The following is a 22,352-nucleotide window of genomic DNA, read 5'->3' on the forward strand; positions in this document are numbered from 1 at the left end:
ACACACGTAAGTTACAATAATGAATGATAATAGTTGATCGAATTGGCGTTCACTGACCATGGAAAGCGTGGCAGGTCACAGAAGAATTGCCAAAGACCTGCATGCATAACGCAGATCATCACACCGCTGGATGGGCTGTATTTTGTCTCGTCGGGAGTTTCCTTTGTCTGCCGCCCCTTGATCTGTCCTTTCATCCTGAACTCCATTCACCACCACCTTTGATGCATTCCGTTGCTCTGTTTACGACTCGATCAATCGAGAGCAAGCAAAGTAAGATCCGAAGTTCAATCTTCAATGCCTGTTTGTGAACCAAAGTCGTCTTTTGGATTGCTCAATCATTGACTGACACACGATCTGACATCTGACTGTCATTTACCCGACTTCCGCTTGATTTAGGCATCGACTCTTTGTGAGAATTGTACCTCCCACTGTCTGGCGATTCATCTGTCGTGCCAAGCCTGCGTTACAGCCTGAAGACAATGCGTGCTCAAATGCCCATATTATTGTCCCTCGTGGGTCTACTATCTGTCCTCGGAGCCCAAGCCCAAGACAAGAGTAAATGGCCTGAATGGGTCACTAATGACTATGATTGTGGTATGTGAACTCTCCATGTGACAGATGAGGCCAATTTCGGCGAATTCAGAACAAAGCTGAACGTGATGTCGTAGTGATTGGGTGTCTTTCCGGATTCAACGATACAATCACTTCAGTTCCTCGGCAAGTATCACTCGGCTGGTCATTGGGTCGGGTCATGCTAATGAAGAAGTTATGCAGACCCGATTTGGAACAGCAGGCTTTCGGTTGCAGCTCGGGATGTAAAGGCGAGGGCATGGGCAACTACTATCAGACCCTCTATTACATCCAAGTAAGTCACATGTCTTCCAGTCAATCGCCACGACGTCTTGGTCGATGTATACCAATCTCGATCAGACGACATGATGTTGCAAGGAACGTAAATGTGTATGTGCTCACTAACCCCATTATCTTTTAGCTCTTCTATGCCACGGGCAGTATCTACGAATGGGCGGCTTCTGCACCAGACGGCTACAAACATGCTACCTTTTCCTCGAACGCGGACCCTTCCGCGTCCCACAGTGCCAGTGCTGCCGAGTCCGCTTGGAGTTCAGCGGACGCTAGTCCTACTCCGGGAGGTGTGGCCGCTATCGTCACTGATGGAGGGCCGATCGCAAGTCCTTCTGATGGAGGGTCTAACTCTACCCCTGCCACTGATGGAGTTGCTGACTCTGATGCGTCCAACGGTCCCGGTATCGGTGAGTCATCCTTAATCATCGAAGGCGTACCTGCTTATATCGGTGTGAAGGACCACTGGGAATGGCTGCTCCTACTGCGGCCGGCGGGAAGGGGAATGCCACCTTTCACAATGGTGAGAAAAGCAGTAACCACACGGCCGGCGGGAACAAGACTGGAAGTGCAGCGAAGAATGCGGTGATGGGTTTGGGAGGTATGAACTTGGGAGGTCTGATGGGAGGTGTATTTGGACTGTTGATGACTACTCTAGGTGGAGCGTGTATGAGTATGTAGCTGGATGGAACTCTCATACTTCCTGAATCCATTAACACACCTGATTTGCCATGCATTTGTCAATCAGCCACGGGCAACAGTCGCCGCCACAAATACATGCTTTGGTCCACTTGACTTTGCATGGTGGAGGTGATTCCAATTATGACACACCACGGGATTCATGTTCCAAAATATACTCTCTTCTGACCCTTCTGAGCTCGACATGATGGATCACATCTATAGGCCAAGATGACAGCTCTCGTAGAACATAGGGCATTCCTGACTAAGATCCTGGATCGACAAGCGTCTCGACGAAAGTCGGTAGATCCCCACAAAGTCTTTGCTCCAGCGCCCAGTCTCGCAGGACAATCTCGACCTCCACTCACATCGACCTCATCCGCAAGTGAGCTCATCGACAGCGCATCTGCATCTGAAGCTGGACCGTCGAGACTCGCAGCTGCAGGCAGCTCCAATGTTCGCGTTGGTGATGATAAAGGGGCAAGCAAGGATAACGTGGTGAATTACGTCGAGGAGGAAGAGACGATACGGAATGATTATTCGGGATGGTATGGCGTTACAGGAGAATTCGGTAGTAATTTCGTGATGGGTGCTGAGGATGAAGAGATCTGCGAAGAGTGAGTCGAGTCCCCTGTCCTATGTTGCTTAATTTTCATAAACATGCTGACTTCGACTGGCACAGATATCCCGCTTTGAAGAAATTGATCACGTTGAAATCTCAATTGGTCGAAACGACTTCGCTTCCCCCCTTGTATCTCCACTTATCGTCATCGTCCCCCACGACGATAATCTCATCTCTTTCTCCCACCCGATTCGACGTGATATTGATCAATCCTTTCGCCGCTTTCCCATCTTCCTCGCCCACAGGAATGTGGGAATCGACCGCCTTTCTACCGATCCGACAACTATCGTCTGATCCGGGTTTCGTCTTTCTCTGGGTAGGGAAGGGGGCCGACGAGGGATTGGAGAGGGGTCGAGAATGCTTTGCGAAATGGGGATTTCGAAGAGCCGAAGATATCGTTTGGATCAAGACCAACAAGCATAAGAGAACAGCGAATGATGGTGGTGGTGGTGGTGCAGGTGCTGGACTGTTTGCGAGTCAGAAAGAACATTGCCTGATGGGGATCAGGGGGACTGTGAGGAGAAGTACAGACATGCGATTCGTGCATTGTAATGTGGATACGGACGTATTGTTGTGGGAAGAGGATGAAGCAGGTGAGTCAGCTGCCGGACGCTAGAATGAGTGACAAGCAGCTGACCTCGCAATCGAAACGCAGGCAATACTCCCGACAGACCGTCATTCCCACCGTATCTCTATACCCTCATCGAGAACTTCTGCCTCGGTACACGTCGCCTGGAGCTGTTCGGTGGCAGTCCCAGTCTCGCTAGACGGGGTTGGGTCACAGCTGGTCTTGATCCCCTCCCATCTGGCACGTCCCAGACCGCAGTATCCGCTTCTAGGGCTCTGCCCTTTGACGCAACCACTTACCCCAGCCAAGTCACCGAATCAGACGGTCGTCCTATACTTCCCTATCATCCAGAAATCGATACATTACGTCCCAAATCCCCACAGCGGAGATCTCGTAATCTGCCAGGCGGACCTAGTGGAGGGATGCCCTCTGGGAGACCATCACCTATTCATACGCCAAATTTCAGGCCTTCGCCACAGTTCGGTCAAACTCAATCCTTCTCATCGCAAGGAGGCGGTAGCAGAATGGGATCCCACACTCATCAACGGCAGCCACAACAGACATATCTGCAGCAACAACAACAGATGCAACAGCAGATGCTTCACCAACAACAGCAACAACAGGCGATGTACGCTCAGATGATGGCCATTGGTGGAGGCATGCCTATGGGAATGGGAATGATGAATCCCATGGGCATGGGCATGGGCATGGGCATGAGTACGGGTCTGCCGTTTGGAGGAGGAGTAGGGCCACAGGGGTTCATGGCGCCTCTCGCAGGTCAAGGCGGTGTGAATGGCGGTCAGCCGGGTAATTGGCAAGTTGGACAAATGGATTTCCCAGATATGTCTATGGGAGGTTATGACGGTATGATGGGTGGTCAGCAGCAGCAGATGGGACAAGGGCAGGGATTCGGCCCGGGATCAGGACAAGGAGGGGGTATGGGTTGGCAGGGTGGTTGGCAGTAATGACGGTATGGAGTATGATTGCAATTGACGACACTCACGACCATGCATGCCACTGACGACGAAAATGTCGTGCGACCCAACATCGTGACGGCATACCAATGAGCTGTGACAACCCAGATGTTAGGTACCATTATTCCTTTCATGCAAAAGGTGAAAGGATCGGTTGATCTGTTGGTCGAGGCGCTCGACCACATTGTTCATATCTCTTTCCACCTCTCGTCGCAGTGCCAGACAAAGCTGCCAGTATCATCGGAATGCAGACATCCCCTTCGAATCTGAAATGTATCGCCCCTTCAGCATGGGATACGATCATCAGTGAGCTTCACCATCGTCGTCCCGGCATCATCATAAACTGATATCATCCTCTGATCGCACAGAAAGCATACTCGCACTGATCATCGCCGAGCTTGTGGCGTGCGTCCTGTTCATAACGGTGAGGTGGAAGAGACATCAGATAGATCATAAGCACGGGGTGCTACATGCTGAGAGGAATTGGTTGAAGAGGAAGTTGAAGAGGGCGGGATATGGTGGGATCGTAAAGGATTGAGGTGTGGATGAGAGTGTGGTATGATAGCTTATGCCAGGAGTTGGGTCATTGCGATGCGTCGTGGCTGTAGCTCAGTTCGGGTTGAGGATAGGGCCGTCATACTCTGCGTACAACATTTCGGTCCTCGACTGCTTGCTGAACATGTGGGGATGGTGTTTACAACTGAATCCGTTGTTCATCACTCACTACTTGCCACCTCGAGCTTCCACACGCTCGTCCCCATCAGCCAGGGATCCTTTGACCTCATATTGAAAAGGCTTCCTTTGATCACGTTTGCCCTCTGACATATAATACAGACCATGTACTTGACGCGATCTTCATCATCTCAACACAGTGGGCGAGTCATCGCCACATGTGTTCGACGTCACCTCTTCCTTACCCCTATCGTGCGAAATGTTGGATGATATCCCAGGCTTATCCAAGTTCAGCGATTCGCAGTGTCTAACGACTTGGCTCGTCCTCGTAGTCGGGGGTGAGTGACCTTTTCTCAGCCTCGAGCAAGCAGATCGCCGCTGACCCAGATATGACCGTGGCAAAAGCGACGTGTGCCATTCTGTCCTCTGCTGTACTTGCTTTCGTGATCCTCACGATCCGAGAGACGGTCCTCATCCACAACTCCAAGAAGCATCATGCTGTGGAGGAGAGTGAGCATGAGAAGTTGGTAGAGATCGCAGAGGATGTAGGTGTAGATCATACCAAGAGCGAATGAGCTTCTACAACAGTGAGACCACACACCGTATTTCCTTTGCTCGGTTTACGTCACGCTCGTAGTGAAAGTCAAAACCTTAATCCCAGATTTTGGTTGGATCTAGTTTGTAGAGCGATATCTCGAGGGTGAACGCGTGAGAAAGTCAGTATCGGTATGTACGAATGTACAAGTAGTATCATTCCATTGCTATGTCATTGCTCGTTGCAGCGATACTAAATATAGGACCTTCTTGCATTCATCGCGGCACTCCGTGCCAATGCCCCCGAAGCTGAGGATGTTGATGCCCCGAGGGACCAACATCCTATTCCTCTTCTTCTTCCTCATCGCCATCCTCTATCTCCTCCCATGGCATCATCTCTCCCTATCCTCCCCCTTGACTCCATCATTTTCATCACCCGGAACACCCGTCGACGTATCATCAATACTCACCGCCATACCACCCGGTCATGCCAACTACGCATGGACAGAGAACGATGCTTCTGCCATGGAAGAAAGAGATTTCGTCACGATAGGGGAAGAACCGCATTTCATAGAATTCAAAGATGAGACGATACTGGATGTTGTTACGGGGAACACTCTGCAGCGAGCGAATGAAGGAACGACGTTCAATTTGGCGGTATTGAAGTTGCCGAGAGGTAGTAGATGGGGTTTTGTGGGTGTTGCGAGAGGACCGACTAGAAGAAGAGAGTTTATGACTGTTAAAGGTCATGTCTCGAGGGAACAAGTGTTGGTAGCGTGAGTTGCAACATATCTATTCCTACAACCGACAGGAGGGGATGAACTGATGTTTTATTCGGTGCCCACGCCTACAGATTCGGGCTGAACATCACGTCAGAAGGTCACTTGTTCGCGGTGACACCTGGACAAACGCTTGACATACCCATGGCCCCGAAGGAAGGATGTATATCAGTCGGACCTTGGGTAGCGACGTATGGTGCCGAAGATCCTCGGCTGTTTTGGACAGTGAGTGGGCATGTCACCTATCTAGCTCATCATCTTGCATTTGCATTTTCAATCTCTTCCTATTGGAACATCATCTCGGCCACGTCTGCAACGACTGCTAAGACTTTCACGCTTCTCTGACAGGATGCAGGTACACCCGCTCTAACATTCGCGCGATACTCGGACGATCTGGACACATGCCGTTCAGTAGGCTACGTAGCAGACTTGCGCGACATGTATGCTCCGCTTGGCGAAGCACTGTCGCCAGGCGAAGGTGTCAAGGAATATGATTCGAGAAGGGTCCCGGGAGCGGGAAACAATGTGGAATTCATCATGAGGGAGAATCAGGGTTCGGTCGAAAAGAATGTGCGTAGGGATCTTCACCTCTCTGTATCTCTACACAGACCCGGTTGTTCTCTTCTTTCTTGAGTGAAATTCTCGGCTGACTGAACCGCAGTGGGTGGGCTTCTTCCCTGGTGCCCTAGCGGACGGACACTCTCTGTTCCCTCACGTGCAATACGCCTTCGTGCCCTCCCTGACCCTCCAACCGACTTTCATAACCCCTCGTCGGATAGTTTACGATCCAATCGACCTTCCTCCTCAACTCGATACGAAAGATTGTATCGGCAATGCACACTCTGCGTGGGAAGCGAAGAGAATACATCAGGCCAGTCCCTTGTATCGATTGACGCTCTGTGAGCGGGCGAAAGGGAAGGGTTGTGTGGCCGGTGAAGAGAATACGGTCTTGTTTGGGTTGGCTCATACGAAGAGAGGCCCGAGCCATTACGGAAAGTAAGTGGGGATGAACGAAAGTAAGCTAGAAGCGCGTGTGCTGATGTTGATACGGACAGATTCATCGCCACCTTCAACGTGACGTACCCGCACAATGTCATCTCTGTAGGACCTAGATTCATGATGAGTGTGTGAAGTCTGCCTCCAGCTGAGTCACCTTGGTCAGCTAACGGTTCACTCTGTCACTTCTTTCGCGCAGGCGGGCTCAACGATGACCAGATTAATTACGTCCTGACGATGGCCCCAATCGTTCCATCGGATCTCAACCCATCCCTTCCTTCTCCCTATTCTTCCCAGACACAACGATATCTCCCCAATCATTTCTTTCTTGACGACAAAATACTGTTCACATTGGGACACGAAGACCTAAGGATGGTCAGTGTCTTGGCGGATCTGAAAGAAGTGATGGGCAGACAGAAGATTTGTGAAATCAGGGGTGTAGAGCTGTTCGATTTGTGACCAGGGGTAAACGGCACACTGAGAAGAGCGAGACATCACTCACACCGAACGAGATGGGCAAAAATGGTGCTTGGTCGGTCGGAAAGTCCGTAGATAGATGGAGAGTGATCGGGAATACAATTCGAACGTCCAGATAGACGACGACAACAAACGCGATTACTTGGGCTTTGTATGCATATACACTCTGGAACACAGCTCCGTATGTCCAAAACAGTACAGTAGATCCGCTATTCCTGCACGCATCGTGGCATTGCATCGCGCATTCTCGCTTGAACGTTTTGCGAAAAGTTACGACTGTCTACAATACCCCATGATGATAGTACGTGTAATGGAATGTACGGACCCCCCATTTCCCTTGCTAGGAACACTACAGTACAACGCAGTATTTCCTGTCAATTCATTGTAGCTTACTTTTTCAGTGATATCCTACGATCTCGTTCTGTAGTGAAGGCCCGGGACCAATCAGTCTATACAGTGTCATTCAGCTCACATTCTCGGATCGCAGACCAAGGAGTGACTGTCGACGACAGTGAATGCCACGAAATAGCAGTAATTTATGGAAACACATCCAGCCTTGACGATGCATCTGCTGACCGTGAAGCACGATTATGCTGCTGACACCCATCAAGCCCAGCGCACCTCAGATGGGGCTCATCGACAGGGACGATACAAGCTCATGATCAGCACATGATCAAACTCTTCCCTCTTCTGTGCCTTTATGGCCGCCCACGGAAGCACACAAGAAAGGTAGGCGGTGAGCCCGACTGGTTATCGTTCTTGTAGAAGGTCGCGTTTGCCCTCAACCATTCGTGCTCAATCTGGTCTGCCCCTTGCACCTGCCAAAGTAAGGTGAAATCGTCAATGTAATCCGCATTGTTATTCCAGCGGTCTGCTGGCTTTCGGATTGCTTGAGCCCTCATACCGTGAATGGGTCCGAGACCGAGAGATTCGACACCGCCTGCTCGGTTGGCGGACCAAAGGGACTCAAAATCTGCATTGCCTTTATGCCAATCGAAGAACAACTGACGGTATGCGTTATTCAGAGGATCTGCGGGATCGTCGACAAACTTCGTTCTTTTGATGGAGTTGTCGATCGCGATACTGAACTCTTCCCGCCTGATCGGTGTTACGGGATCGAAGGAGCGACGATGATCCAGAACGACGGCACTGGTCTGACCTGTGACAATGGAAGAAGATGGCCCGCTAGCAGTAGCCGTGAGTGGGACCGGTCGAGTGCCAACAGGCCGTGAAAGGTTGACGCTCGACATTGGGCTGGCTGAAGTAGAAGCATGATCCGCGAGGGTCAAGCCTGACGCATTCCACGCTGAGTTGCCCAGGTCAGTGGTCGGAGCCGATCCACCCCCGTCATCGACAGTATGAATACTAGAGTCCGAATCGACGATGGTGGAAGCTGTAGACAACCTGGATCGGATGGTTCCGCTGTCAGACATGGCTTCAGGAATTATGAAGGTGAACAATGAAGGCTTCAAGCGCAGAAATATAAGTTCTGTTTGTGGTTGAATTGCAAAATTGAGGATCAGACAGCCGCATCGTCCTGTGTCTTTTATAGCGCTCTGGAGACATGATGGACATGGCGAGTTGACGTCAATGACGTCGTCAGGATGAGCAGCCTGTCTGTCTTTCCTTTCGCAGTGTACCGAATGAGGTCATATGTACAAAAAATCAGCTTCTTGTGCATCTGAAAGGAGACATCAGCTTCACGTTTCGGAAGCTGTAGACAGTACTCGTACTGTGCCACCAGGACGCATATCTCGCCCCGACCTTTGTGGCAGTGGGGCCACGTATCGTCACTCCGTCTGGCAGACAATGGCCGTCCGCATTGTGGCATCAGGGCAGAGGGTCAATCTAATCAATGTTAGCTACACATTATTCAAGGAGGTGAGAGGGAGCCGCCTGACGATACGGCTGCATTGTGTGCAAGCGAAAACGGTCGTCAGGGGGGTCATTGTTACCCAAAGGTCCAAAACCCTTCGAGAACCTTCGAGATTATTTCCCTCAATCATCCGCTTGCTGAACTGTCCCCACGATTTCGTACTTCTCCACTTTGGCTGACGATGATCAGGGGTTTGCTCGTACCTCTAGCCATTGCAGATGTGAGTGTCTAATTCCAAGTCCTGAAATTGTGAGGTGAGATGAAATGATGGGCGACACATTCCGGGTACAAGTTTTACTCGGCCCCTGAGCGTTGTCTCCAGAACCACCTTTTAGAAGGTCCCAGGCTTGTCGAAACGGATACTTCACTTGAAAATCGTTATTGATGACAAACGGCTTTCCGGAAAGACAGCTCGTGAAAGCCTCCCGGCAATCTAGATTTACTTACAGCCCGACAAGTTGGTCCTGCAACGTGTGCTTTGATGTTGAAGGTCGTCGTCTGGACGGCACTCATGAATGCGACTTGGAGAGGGTTATTGTTAGGACTCCTTGTGGAGTCAAGGTCGGAAGAGTGATCTGCTTCGTAGCTGTCAGTAGCTGAGGTTGAGGCGATGTCAGCAGCGGATGTGGTATCGATGGTAGACGGCTCCGCTAATCATGAGATGGTAATTGCCAGAGGATAAAATGCTTGGCTTCTGTTTGGCCACGATCGCCAGGCTGGCCGAGCAACACACAGAGAAAGAGACTATACTGTAGTTTCGCTAGCTAGAATTGTAATTCAGAAGTAACGAATGCATTCGTTACACATCGAGGTGCAAATCTTCCAGGCATATTCATTCGGTATGCCGTTCGTGAATGAAGGCACAGTCATAGCCATCACTGAAATACGAAACCCGTCTGGTGCTGCTCAAGCGATCCTGTCTTGTCGTCAGACGCCTTTCCCACCCACTCATGAAGCCACTTGAACACCTCAGACTGAGTGTCACATCGGTCAGCTCGTCATGCATCTTGAGACAGGGGACGGCGCTCTGTAATGGGGTCCATCACTCACATGCCATTTCACCGAATTGTGAGGTTTGAGGACCTGGCATCACTTGTCAGCTCGTCGTTTCGGACGACTTGGCGCGAACAGATCAGCTCACCCAATGGTTCTCATCTGGGAAGTAGACGAATCGACTCGGGATACCTTGGCTAACGATACGGAGAGGTGTCAACAAAGCGACGGCAAAGATATTGGAGAATGTACATACGTTTGAAGAGCAGTAAATGCACCTGAATGAGACGTCAGCTTTTGCAATTCCATACAGAACTGATAAGCTTACCCAGACCTTGCGAGTTCTCCAATCGATAATCTGGCAATGCATCTGTTAGCGAATTCATTCCGGACGAAAAGACGTTCTTCTGACCTTTGCCACCTTGAATGACCAGCTGAGGGGTGTTCCATTCGATTGCATGATTAACGGGACTCCATCTTTCCGTTTTTGTGTCAGTTGCATGACTGATAGCACGAAGTAGTTGCTGGACTCACTTCTCATATAGGGCTCTGTTGGTCAACGGAGTACCATCAAACTCCCTATGATTCACCGGTCAGCGTCAACGTTGCCCTTGAAGGATCCACTCGACTCACTGGGTCGGGAACCAGACCTCCTGCAGATGACACTGTCAGACCTTCAAAGGATTCTGGATGACTGTCACGCACCTCTGTGGAGAAGTACGTCGTGACGGTATCAAACACTCCGTCGTGACACACCAAGGCCTTGAAACCAAAGTGGTCGTTGTGTCCGTTGATCCAGTTGACCATGTAGCCACCATACGAAGCACCCAGAGCGGCTGTCCGTTCCGGGTCGATCTGAACATTTGACACATTGGCTTAGTATGCTTATTCACGGGTAGTGCGGGACTGGAGACCTACCTCAGGATACGTGGATAACGCAGCTTGGTAACCTGCCAACAGATCTTTGAATGGTTCTGATCACAAACCATCTGTCAGCCAAAGGGTACGCGATTCTGAGCCCCTGCATGATCCCACTTACTGCCTCCCCATTCGCCCTGGATAGCATCAGTGAAGTCCTGACCGTATCCGGTCGATCCTGTGGGGTTGACAGCTACCACGAAGTAGCCTTGAGAAGCGAAGATTGCGGGATTCCATCGAGTCGACCAGGCATCTTCCCAAGCTCCTTGGGGACCACCGCTGCGATCGAACGACTTAGCCGAGAATCCGACCGAAGACTTTCACTCATCAGATCGACTTACTGGATCAAGAAAGCTGTGAAATGATAGTATCCGACCTCAGTGCTTTACCCTTCGCGCTGAAAGCGGCGCGAGCATGCTCACCTAATGGCCAAACTTTCTCCTGACCTTCTTTCCATCCTCGAGGCTTCACAATCCACGCCATCACATTGACACCTTCAGCGCCTTCAAACCACAGCTCTTCTCCCTCAAGGCCTTCGAGTCTATCGCCGATATACCTTGCAGACCACGCGGTAAGACGTTTCAGCGAATCACGGGGAGACTTATCACCGTCTTTATCGACGGCTTGAACCTCGTGCTTCTTGTGCTTATCGGGAGGGGCAAGGGTAAGGATGAAGTCGTCAGAAGGGGATGTGATCGATTGAGACGAGAGGAGAAGGGAAGTAGGCGTGAGTGGAGTGACTGATGTAGTCGATCCATTGAACAGAAGAGGGGTAGGTAGATGATTAGGATGAGTAAGATGATAGGGCAAGATTCTACCGTGGTGTTCGGCAGTGAAGTAGACTGAATCGGAGTCGAGCGCCCACTATTCGGCGATTGGGACGACATCGAGTGCTATCAGCTCAACTAATTGCCGATGTCGTCACGATAGTACTCACGACAAGACTACTGGGACTTCGATCCCATTCTTCCGTCCATCTTTCGGTCTTGTCCTTACCAAAATCATGCACGACGATCACACGTTTATCGCTCTCGTATCCGTCTTTGTGCATTTCGAGCCAAGCGAGTTTCTTCCCGTCAGGCGAGAAAGAGACGCTACCGGTCGCGCCATGACCATGAGGTGTGAGCTGTCTTGGAGGGGAAGACGAGGACCTCGAACGACCGCCGGACGAGAAAGAAGAAGGGAGAGGGAGGAGATAGATGTCTTCTCTGGTATGGGTCGCCACGTTCAAATGAGGTGTCTTGATAGCGAATGCTATTTGTGATCTGGACAGGGAGTAAGACGAGCTTGGGATTGGGTCCATTTGTGAGATCTGTCATTCGATCATATCGGACAGTTTGGATTTTGGGATTCAGTTTCATCCATCACCTTCCAGCAAAGGATCGCCAGAAGCAGGTGACTCACCAAGCTTGTTCCATTGAGGATGTTGACGAAAGATGTCTTTCCCTCGGCCAATCCCCACACATCGCTGTCCTTGCCCTTGCTCAGCTTCGTCAATCCCAGCGTCCAGACTCTACCGGGGATCCTCCATTCGTCCCAATGTCTGACGAACAGCTCGTCATAGACCAACGCACTGTCACCTCGCTTCTCGAACTTCTCGTTCCACGCATGCGTCTTCTCAAAAGACAGATCGTGGGTCCATACTTGGCCTGAGAAACCTAGGACACCGGATCCGATCTCGAAGTTGAGTGAAGTCGGAGAGATACCTTCCGGGAACGAGAGGATTTCGGATGGTTGTTTGAATGAGCTTGAAGCTGTGGTATAGTTGATGGAATACGAGAAGAGTGAAGATGCATTGAGATAGGCGAAAGTTGCGCTGTCGAGCCAGAAAAGCTCAGAAACTTGACCAGGGGTGGCATTGAACAAAGAGACTGGAGGAGTCGTGACCGTGGTATTCAGAGATAACAGGTAAATGGCTCGCGAGGTGCTTCATTATATGCATCAGCTATACATCGATGCCTGGCTTTGGCCATGTGAAGCATGAAGAATGACGCCTACGAGTCTTGCTTGGGATCCCACTGATCGACAACTGAAACTGCAAGGGAACCATCGGGACTAGCTATTGCCGGCTGAGGTCGCGGTGCCGCCAACATATCCGTCGGCGTGAAGACATCTTGCAGGGCCAGGACCGGGGAGACCAGTCCGAGCCCAAGAAGAGCAAGTCGAGCCGAGTTCATCTTGCTTCTGCTTCCTCACGTGCACGTCGCCAGCGGTCGCCCTGCTATGAACAGAATTGGGAAGAGATGAGATGGGGCACAACGGATAGAGATGGCAGCTAATTCATCAAGCACATCTCCGACGTCGAGAATGATATCGTGATGTCACGACAAACACCGCTCCCACGGTCAGGCATGACCCGGGGAGGGGCCGACGACGACGACGCAGAGTATCTTTCATATGATGCATGATTTGACTTCTTCCATCCTTCCATTCCATGAAAATCACACGCATTCCTCTAACCGGTCTTGGCTTCAGATTTGGTACCAGTCTCAACCTCTGCCCTCGACTCTGCCTCGACGTTCTTAGCGGAATCTTGGGCGACCTGGGGGTATTGGGGGTGAATTGTCAGCACAAGCTCGGAGAAGGTATGGGGTGGTGAAGAATGACCATATCGACGAACGTTCGGGATAGAGAAGAGGATCAAAGATTGTACGATAGAAGGATTGATAAATGATCTTAAAGATCTGTAGAAAAGCTTACCTTGAGCGTTTCAGAGGTGATACCGGCGGTGTTACCCTCTCCAGGAGCCTCCTTAGTGTTACCGCTAGAGTCTGTGAATATCAATCAGACGTCAACGTCTGCGTCGTTCTCTAGGTGATGTGCATTCGGTGGGGAAGGGAATGACACTCACCAGGTCGTTGTTCGGCCTGGGTCAATTGCTTAGCACCCTCGGGAAGGGTGGGGTCAGGCTTCTCGGAAGAAGGAGATTGAGTTCCAGGGGCGGCCATTGTGTTTGTGTGGGTGTCTGTTTGTTCGGAAATGAGAGCAAGTGACTTTGATGACAGCTCAATGAGGGGAAGGAAGGATGGCAAGTGAAATGGAAAGATATCTGAAATACAAGGGAAACGAAAGACGCAACCGACAGCAGCCAGTGGGGGGGGGTTGATGGCACGAAATGACGTCACATACAACGCAAGTCCAGTCCCATTCCTCCGATATGTGGCACTACTGACCTCTTCAAGCGATGAAACCTGTCTACGAGTCACTCTTTATCAGAGTTGGAAAGCATGCGTGGGACCAACCTCCAATGTCACGACCACCCTAATGTCAAACATACACGTCGATGCTGAGCCAATGCATGTGTGGTATGTGAGATGATACAACTACGCCCTGAAACTGACAAACCACTCCCAATCCGCTTCTACCCACTGGAGCATATACTCTTCCACACCTCCAATACCATCATCATACTCCTCCGCGCCTTCGTCATCCGCGATCGTTCTTTCTCCTCTGTCGATGTCTCCGTCCATCTCTCCCAAATCCGCACCTCCTTCCAAACCGATCATAGGCGTCCCACTGCCCTCTTTGCGTTTCCCTTGCTCTAGCGGATCAGCTTGTTGTCGCGCTTTACCTGATCCTCCGCCAATTCCTTCTTCGAACTCCTGAAGATCAAGCTCTCCTTCTCCCAGAGCCATCCTTGCGGCTTGCACATCTTCTTCATCTTCCACTTCCGCCAGAGCTCGAGCGAGCTCCCTCTCCTCTCCCAGTTGCGGTCGACTCTTCTCCACATCTTCCGCTATTGGTGTATCCTCCACATCCACATCGACTATCCCCTCTTCACCACCTTCCACCTCTTCGACTAAGCCTCCTTCGTTCTCGCCCTCAGCTTTTTTAGCTGAAAGACCAGGCACTTCCCCAAACATGTCTTTCCAGCCTACTCTTCCCCACCAATCGTTGTTGAACCCTCCATCCTGGATGACCATTCGATCCAGCATCCGTTTCTGTTCTGCCTTTCTCAACATGTTCTCCTCGACAGTATGCTTACTGACAAACCTGTAGATATGGACCTCTCTCGTTTGACCAATACGATGAGCTCGGTCCATGCATTGTCGGTCCATTGAAGGGTTCCAGTCGGAATCGTAGAAGAAGACGGTATCAGCTCCTGTCAGGTTGATACCGACTCCGCCTGACCGAGACGAGGCGATGAATACGAAGATACGCGGATCAGAGTTGAATCGCTCGGTGATGATTTGTCGATCTTCGATCTTTGTACTTCCGTCCAATCGCAGATATCGGTGTCCGTTGTAACTCAGGAACATCTCAAGGATATCGAGCACCCGAGTCATCTGAGTAAAGATCAAAACCCGATGTCCGCCCGCCTTCAGATCACGGAGCATTTCGTACAGCTTCTGAAGTTTTCCGCAGTCGTATTGCAGTAAGCTCGCGTCAGGGAAGGCAATCTGTAGCTTGACCGTTGCGTGATGAAGGGTGTCGAAATTGGGTTCCGTGAATGCAGGATGAGTAGTAGGTTGAAGACCGGGCAGAGCGTAATTTGGCATATCTCGCGCGACCGCATTCGGGGGTATTACTGCAAAAAGGTCGACGATAGGTTCGATCGTTTGCGCTCGGCTCGGCAAAGACATGATCAAGCTGGAGGCAGGTGGCCGATACTCTGCGAACATCTCGTCTCGGCGAGGTATCACATCGATAGGGAGGAGATAGTTTGGAGTCCGTGCAAGCATCTTCAGGAAAGTCGATCCGTATATTGGACGAGTAGCGCAACGACGTCGATTCGCATCTCGAAGAGCTCTCCACCGAGAGATACTTGACTGCTCTTCCGCCCAAGCACGATATTTCAGCCATCCCTCGACTGTCCTGGTGTCACGCTTAGGCGGGGTCGGTCCTTTGCCCTTCTTGGCGATCTCGATGGCATAAGGCAATTTGTCGCTTGCGTCAAGCTCGGCTCTTGATTTGCAAACCCAGCCCGACACATTCTCATGTACAGCTATACCTAGTCCCAGAGCAAGAACATCGACCTTCTTCTCATCCTCCTCCTCGATCAGCCTTCTTCTGACCAAGATCTCAGCTGGTTCGTAATCTTTCGCCACGCTTTCCATAGCGAAACTCGTCCGGACAGGTCGAACCTCGAACAAATCAGGGTGGTTGCAAACCTTCCTCAGCTGCATAAGCGTGTTCATCACACCGAGATACCCTCCTGACGTGAGAGCTTCCCGCGTTGAGGCTCGAGCCATGAACTCATCATACAGGAAGCGTTGCCGCTTCGACAATCGACAGTACACTACATGTTCGAATTTTCCGGGAAGCTGAGTCTCGACTTCGGATTTAAGTCGACGAAGGATGAACGGTCGGAGAAGGGTGTGCAGCTTTGCAATCGTAGCGAGGGTCTCTTCGTCCATGACCACGCCTGATTCAACGGCTTTGTCCATGGGATCTGCGGCCGCGTCCCATCGTTTTAGATGTGAAGCATATGTCTAGATTGTCGTACTCACTGGAAAACCATTCCATGAACTCCTTGTGATTGGCAAAACCCACCACTGCCGTCGCATCCGCACCAATACCGCCAGGCATGAGGAAGTACAGCAAGCTCCACAGTTCCATCAAATTGTTTTGTAACGGTGTACCAGTTAGGAGGAGCCTTCGTTGCGCCTTGAAACCAAGGAGAGTCTGCCACCGTTGGGACCTGAAGTTCTTGATGTTATGCGCCTCATCCAGAATCATATAGCACCAGCTTTTCCTTCGGAAGATATGCTGATCTGCCAATACGATTTGGTATGAGGTGATGCACACTTGCCAAGCGTTCTCGGTGTGCCATCCTATACGCTTCTCTTTTCGTTCTTTCTGATTACCGTAGTAGGTCAAGACCTTCATACCGGGCAAAAACTTCTTGAACTCCATTTCCCAATTGAGGATAACCGACGTGGGAACGATAATGAGGTGTTGTCCCCAGACCCCTTTGTCGCAGGCAAGATGACCAAGCAATGAGATGGTCTGTATTGTTTTGCTGTGAGAAGAGAATTAGCTCCTCGTCGGCCTGTGCATTCAGGCCATGTACTCACCCCAGACCCATCTCGTCGGCCAAGATGCCGTTCATCTTATTTGCATACAAGCTAGCGAGCCACTCGAGACCCGCTTGCTGGTAAGGACGAAGAGTACCTCTAAGAAGGAAGGGTGGGCGCACTCGAGGTCCGATATCCTCCTCGGACGTCCTCTCCTCGCCGTGATCCGGACCCTCCTCCCCTTCTTCCTCCTCTTCACTTTCATCTCCGTTGTCGTCCTCGTCACTCGAGGGTTCCGGTGTACCTTCGTCATCCAGGTCCTCGATCTTCGGTCGCTTGCCCGGCAAGTGTTGAGGGGTCTCGTTAGGGGACCACACCGATCTGGGTCGACGTTGTCGTTTACCCTCGACGATCAGAGCCGGTGACACCGGATCAACAGGCAGTGCTTCATCAGTCAACGATTTGTCTGCCGCTGGATCACCGTTCGTATTTGCAGTTTGGTCATCCTTGACGTCGTCGGAATCACCATTGGCAGCAGAGAGAGGATACCCATATCGCTTCAACAATTCCTCGATTGGCACATCCACGTCGGCGAGTAAGCCTTCGTCCTCACTGTCTGATTCGCCCTTGACCTCGTCTGCATCTTCCATCTCTACATCGAGATTGACATCTTGCTCGTCAAGATCGCTAGTAATTTCCTCCCTGAATTCGATGTCATTTTCATCCGGATCATCTCCCTGTGGTATGGGCGTGACAGCTGCGGTCTTGCGCAGCCTACGAGAGCGAGCTTTTGGTGTGGTGAGTGGAGGAGAGGAGGAAAGGTCGTTGGTATGTTTTGCAGCAATGAATGATCCTTGAGACTGAAAATCCGGCGACAGTAGCGTGGTGTTCCGATCTACTGCGGGAAGGTCAGCTGGCGGATTTATTGAGACGGCTTCAATGTCAAGCGACGCTGGCCTAGATGTTTCGGTTGTTGCAGATGCTTCTGTGATATCTGCTTCTATTTCCATGGCAGATGAGACCGTACCGGTGATCGTGGCGTCGGGATCGAGATCAAATTGCGAGTCCTCCGCCATGTCCACATCGTCGGGCAGGAGGAGTCGAAGGTCAGGTTCTGGACTCTGCTCTGCATCATCGTTCAACACAGCTTCGTCCATGTCGATGTCCTGATCCGCGGTCTCGACAGGGTGATCGCTTCTGACATCGCCAAGCTCGGATTCCGAGGCGACAGAAGTTGTCGGCGGCAAGGACAGCTCCTTCGAAGTCTTTTCTGTGGCTTGTTCCATGTGACCCTCGTCTTCTACGCTGCCTGCCTCGTCATCGCTATCCTCCGCATAGGATACTTCGTCAGTGTCTCCAGACTCCAGGTCATCATTCTCATCCTCGTCAGGAGCCTGTATTTGGGCTTCAAGCAAGCCCGTACTTCGTTGCAGTATATTCTGCAGATGCTCCTTTCCTCGACGGTCTTGCTCAATCTTCTGTGCTTCGAGCACTTTCGCCCGTATGATCTAGCAAGTTGGGTAATCGTCAACACAGGTGCAATTTTGTTCTGCGCAAGTTCTAGAGACTCACCTTAACAGCCAACGCCCATCGTTTTCTGATCGCCTTGACGAGCTCCCTGCCCATTCTTTTCTTTTCCTTTTCCTCCGCCAACCTCTCTCTCTCCTCCTTACCTTCCAACCTTTCCCAATAGACTTGTATCATCCTGGCAATCCTCTTGCAGACAATAGGCTTCAACTTCGCCTCGTTCAGCATCGCATTTCGCACTTGCACCATATGCGCCATCAGCGAATCTTGATGATCCGTTTTCCGGGGCGGCAGTTTGGGTTGCGCTCTGTGCGAGTTTGCGGCGATCGATTTGGTAAGAAGAGGATCTTCAGCTTCGTCGATCAATCGGAGGAGTCGGCCGTGCTGTTGCAGGTACATCACTCTAGCGCGGAGATAGCCATCTCTGGCAGCTCGAATCTCCAGGGTTTTGAGGTCAGGCTGGTTACCGGTGTCATCGATATGGACGTATGAACTCAATATCGGCGCGACATCTCCATTGTGTTTCGGCGATGATGAAGGTCGCTGACCCGGCTCCGTGTACCATACTCGTCGTGAGCCCGGAATGCGCTGACGAGGGCGTGGCGGAGGAGGCGGAAATGAAAGGTGAGCTAATGAGGGAAGAGGTTCTGGTGCCGGAGTCGGTGTTAATTTTGACTCAGGTTCTTCTTCCAAAGGTGTCACCACAGCCGGCAAAGCGTTTTCACCTTCCCCGACGACATGCTCTTTCCCAGTCCTGACTTTCTTGACTGTGGAAAGATTTGGCAGTGACATCCTCCCTCTTTTTACCCCTTTGACCCCTGAGTCCACTGGCTCTTCGACTGCTTCTTCCTCTGCGGCGATTGAATAAGGGTCCATAGTAGCTCTCCGAGAACCTTTGCCTTTCTTTGTCGGTAGTGGTGGAGGTGGCATGGTTTTGGTTGATGGTCCCTGTGTGTATGAGGATTTGGTCCTCAAGGCCGTGCTTTCTGTCTCCCCTAGCAGCCCACGGTTCTTCCCTTTCCCTTTGGTCGTCGTGGGTGTTCCATTTTCAATCGGCTCAATCAACCTCTCCTTGCCTTTAGCGGAGAGATTGGTAGCGTGCCCATCGATTGGAGTCGAAGCAGGAGTAACGACTTGGGCTAAGAGCTCCGACTGTTCATGCGCTTGTCGACGTGTGGTGCGTGCTGGCCTAGCTGCGCGAGGTCGGGAGGGTCCCGCTTGGGCTGAGGGGATGAAGGAAGAAGGAGCTGGCAGGAGATCCAGCAAGTTGTGCTTGCTCTTCGTTCGCCACTGCAACGCTGATCAGCTTGTTGCTCAACAACGGAGAGAGCGGACAACTTACCTCCAGGAAGACAGGCGAGTTATCGGTTTTGGCATGCTATAGAGATTGAAGATTGGATGCTGTGAGCATCGTGATTTGGTAAACGGTTTCTTCAAAAGCTCACCGCAGGGTTCCAGCCATCTAAGATGGTCACGTATCTCTCCAAGTGGAACTTCTCCCTGACATCGTCGTCATGGGCTTCCACGACCTCCTTCAACTCCCTCTCTCTCGCTTGTAGCAGCTCATCGCGTCTGGCACCTATACTCTCCGCTCCAAGACGACGATGGATGTTATCCAGCTCTCTTTGCGTCGGTTGTCGTATGCTACCCAAAGTAGTGCTGGGTGACGATGACGGTGTCGATATCGCAGCAGGACGGACGTGCTTGTGCTTCACCTTGACGGAGGGCGAGGGAGTAGGTATAGGTGCTCTCGACGCTGGTGGAGGTCGAGCCCTAAGCGAGCGACTGCGACTTAGCGTGTTCGTGGATGGTGTGGATGGCGCAGCTTGAGCATTCCCGTTGAGTGTGTCATTTTGAGGCAAGTCGTTCTGACCGGGACGTAAGGAAGAGGGGGTCAGAGGATAAATGTCCATAGTGGACTACCTCCACTTCGCGATTGCTTCGAGCTATTTTGACAGGTCAGATATTCGGCTACGCTTGACACATGAGAGGCGCAGATTTTTCGTCAGCCCAACGATGCTGCGACCTGGAAGAGCTCGAGTGATGGTGGTGAGATGGGCAGGAGAAGGATGTAAAGTGATAAAGTAGGTAAATGAAGATGTGCAGGTCGACATTGAAAGATGACAAGAACGCGATGCGAGAGCGAAGCAGCAAGGCTTCGAGGTGCGAACAAGGCGGATCAAAAGGGTGCGACATGAGAGCCATACAGAGGCGATATATATATCCCCGATTGTGGCACTCCTGTCAATGTGTGGGGTCCCCTTTCAGTGGGAGAGAGAAGTGCCCCCATGTCATCGACGTGACATGCGTGTATCTACTACTGTCGAATGATTTGATGTTGACCTGGTCTGCTCTTACATACGCGCCCTCGACGTTGGCAGGACTCTTCGTCGAACAGGACAAGATGATAGCGCTCCCAAGTCCGCTCTTGGCCCAAGAGCCATCCCCATCAGCGCGTCAAGCAGCTCAACAAGCAGCTTCGAACCAACATGGTCTGATCAACCTGATCCGTCTGGTCAAATCTCTCGAGGCGAAAGTCGCCTCGGAGGGTGACGAGGATGTCGAAACGTGGGCACTGAAGAGAGACTGGGAGGTGAGCTGACTGGAAAGATGTATATCATATGAGACTAGCTGACTTGCGTGCGTGTTGGTAGACTGTACTTTATGCTAGGGCGCTACTGGACGCATTACAAGGTGGTAACGAGCAGTATGTTCTGTGCCACCTTCGCTCCGTGCAAACGGATCAGCTTACTTACGATTGATCATCTCTGCAGATCAAGCAGTACTTCATCAACCCTCAACGAGCTCGATCAATCGCTCACATATATCGAATCATCTTATCGCTCTCGACTATCTTCACCACTTCCTACCCCTCCTCTCAATCCAGCCCTGATAGCACTCCCCACTTCTCCTTCAACCACGAATCCCGTCAGTCGTGTATCGACACCTTTGCCCCAACCACTGAGATCTTCTGCTGTCGTGGAAGGCCCATCAACCGAGCACAAGCATGTCCCCAAGTCGCGAGGAGGAGAACCTTCCTCTGGTTCCGTCCGTAAACGACGTATACAGATCGAGACAGATCAATATCTCTCACAAAGAGCTCGGGAAGATTTGACGGGTCAAGAGACCGGTCTCTTGCCTCTTGTGGGTCTGCATCAAGATCATAGATCTGCGAATCCGAAATCTGCTTCCGACAGGGAAAAGCTGTTAGGGGACGGATTAGGTGCAGCTGTTGGTTCTGCTCAATTACACGAGGAATTAGGAGGTCAACTGGTCGATGTGCGTATCTGTCCCTGCCAGATACAATCCGTCATCCATTCAATCATCTATCCATCCCTTTAATCTCCTATCGACGTGCACTTGTCATGTACACCCTTCTACGTCCCATCATTCAGGGCCCAGGCTGACCTGGTCATATCGCCCAACAGATGTCTCACCGCCTTAAACTCAATGCTATCCACTTCGCTACCTCGTTGGAGAACGAGAAGACCATGCTGGAGGATTCAGGAGAAGTTCTGGAAAGTGAGTCGTACATATCATGTTCACTTCCTTGACCGGAAGTCGCCCGAGTGCTTGATCGTAAAATGATGTTCGTCCACGTATATCGTACTGACTTTGGGTTCTGGCATTCAGAGAACCTGGCAGCAACTCGTTCTTCGAAGAAAACACTGTCGTCTGTATCGAAGAAAGGTCGTGGTACGACCTGTCTGACTTTAGGGGTGGTCATACTGGTGCTGGTTCTCTTTGTGTGGACCTATATGCTCATCCGGTTCACTTAGTGAACGTGCTCGTGGTAGCTACTGAGATTGCTAACACAGCTGTCGCGTATCCGTGGACGTAAGACCATGCAGATGTCGCATGCTATCATATACTGTCATTACACTGCTGCACGTCATCGAGGTAATTCTCAAATTCGAAAA

At 51.2% G+C, this 22,352-nt stretch overlaps 9 protein-coding genes across 9 annotated transcripts; 5 read left to right on the forward strand and 4 right to left on the reverse strand.

Moving 5' to 3' along the window:
* Positions 1–479: 479 nt before the first annotated feature.
* On the forward strand, positions 480–1,542 carry IAR55_001875 (uncharacterized protein; the record flags this gene model as incomplete). Its single annotated transcript, XM_066944998.1, has 5 exons — positions 480–594; positions 669–717; positions 775–865; positions 992–1,271; positions 1,322–1,542. The coding sequence occupies 5 exons, from the start codon at positions 480–482 to the stop codon at positions 1,540–1,542; spliced, it is 756 nt and encodes a 251-aa protein (XP_066804921.1).
* A 228-nt stretch (positions 1,543–1,770) lies between these two features.
* Positions 1,771–3,694, forward strand: IAR55_001876 (uncharacterized protein; the record flags this gene model as incomplete). Its single annotated transcript, XM_066944999.1, has 3 exons — positions 1,771–2,156; positions 2,222–2,754; positions 2,817–3,694. 3 exons carry the CDS (start codon positions 1,771–1,773, stop codon positions 3,692–3,694), a joined length of 1,797 nt encoding a protein of 598 aa, XP_066804922.1.
* A 940-nt stretch (positions 3,695–4,634) lies between these two features.
* IAR55_001877 (uncharacterized protein) lies at positions 4,635–4,950 on the forward strand (the record flags this gene model as incomplete). The annotated part of the gene is made up of 2 exons (XM_066945000.1): positions 4,635–4,713; positions 4,781–4,950. The coding sequence occupies 2 exons, from the start codon at positions 4,635–4,637 to the stop codon at positions 4,948–4,950; spliced, it is 249 nt and encodes an 82-aa protein (XP_066804923.1).
* A 256-nt stretch (positions 4,951–5,206) lies between these two features.
* IAR55_001878 (uncharacterized protein) lies at positions 5,207–7,143 on the forward strand (the record flags this gene model as incomplete). Its single annotated transcript, XM_066945001.1, has 6 exons — positions 5,207–5,685; positions 5,763–5,913; positions 6,037–6,258; positions 6,350–6,684; positions 6,744–6,811; positions 6,884–7,143. The coding sequence occupies 6 exons, from the start codon at positions 5,207–5,209 to the stop codon at positions 7,141–7,143; spliced, it is 1,515 nt and encodes a 504-aa protein (XP_066804924.1).
* A 716-nt stretch (positions 7,144–7,859) lies between these two features.
* On the reverse strand, positions 7,860–8,594 carry IAR55_001879 (uncharacterized protein; the record flags this gene model as incomplete). The annotated part of the gene is made up of 1 exon (XM_066945002.1): positions 7,860–8,594. The coding sequence occupies one exon, from the start codon at positions 8,592–8,594 to the stop codon at positions 7,860–7,862; it is 735 nt and encodes a 244-aa protein (XP_066804925.1).
* Positions 8,595–9,912: 1,318 nt separating this feature from the next.
* IAR55_001880 (uncharacterized protein) lies at positions 9,913–13,125 on the reverse strand (the record flags this gene model as incomplete). Its single annotated transcript, XM_066945003.1, has 16 exons — positions 9,913–10,011; positions 10,088–10,120; positions 10,179–10,227; positions 10,287–10,308; positions 10,359–10,388; positions 10,443–10,507; positions 10,565–10,609; positions 10,664–10,683; positions 10,736–10,885; positions 10,949–11,004; positions 11,070–11,227; positions 11,290–11,302; positions 11,371–11,812; positions 11,886–12,260; positions 12,353–12,875; positions 12,947–13,125. The coding sequence occupies 16 exons, from the start codon at positions 13,123–13,125 to the stop codon at positions 9,913–9,915; spliced, it is 2,259 nt and encodes a 752-aa protein (XP_066804926.1).
* A 278-nt stretch (positions 13,126–13,403) lies between these two features.
* IAR55_001881 (uncharacterized protein) lies at positions 13,404–13,896 on the reverse strand (the record flags this gene model as incomplete). The annotated part of the gene is made up of 3 exons (XM_066945004.1): positions 13,404–13,490; positions 13,649–13,719; positions 13,800–13,896. 3 exons carry the CDS (start codon positions 13,894–13,896, stop codon positions 13,404–13,406), a joined length of 255 nt encoding a protein of 84 aa, XP_066804927.1.
* A 375-nt stretch (positions 13,897–14,271) lies between these two features.
* On the reverse strand, positions 14,272–20,345 carry IAR55_001882 (uncharacterized protein; the record flags this gene model as incomplete). The annotated part of the gene is made up of 6 exons (XM_066945005.1): positions 14,272–16,340; positions 16,399–16,910; positions 16,966–18,413; positions 18,478–19,722; positions 19,775–19,810; positions 19,878–20,345. 6 exons carry the CDS (start codon positions 20,343–20,345, stop codon positions 14,272–14,274), a joined length of 5,778 nt encoding a protein of 1,925 aa, XP_066804928.1.
* Positions 20,346–20,524: 179 nt separating this feature from the next.
* IAR55_001883 (uncharacterized protein) lies at positions 20,525–22,211 on the forward strand (the record flags this gene model as incomplete). Its single annotated transcript, XM_066945006.1, has 5 exons — positions 20,525–21,025; positions 21,087–21,139; positions 21,207–21,711; positions 21,861–21,954; positions 22,066–22,211. The coding sequence occupies 5 exons, from the start codon at positions 20,525–20,527 to the stop codon at positions 22,209–22,211; spliced, it is 1,299 nt and encodes a 432-aa protein (XP_066804929.1).
* Positions 22,212–22,352: the final 141 nt, after the last annotated feature.

This window comes from Kwoniella newhampshirensis, chromosome 3 (genome assembly GCF_039105145.1).
Source record: "Kwoniella newhampshirensis strain CBS 13917 chromosome 3, whole genome shotgun sequence".
Taxonomy (NCBI): Eukaryota; Fungi; Basidiomycota; class Tremellomycetes; order Tremellales; family Cryptococcaceae; genus Kwoniella; species Kwoniella newhampshirensis.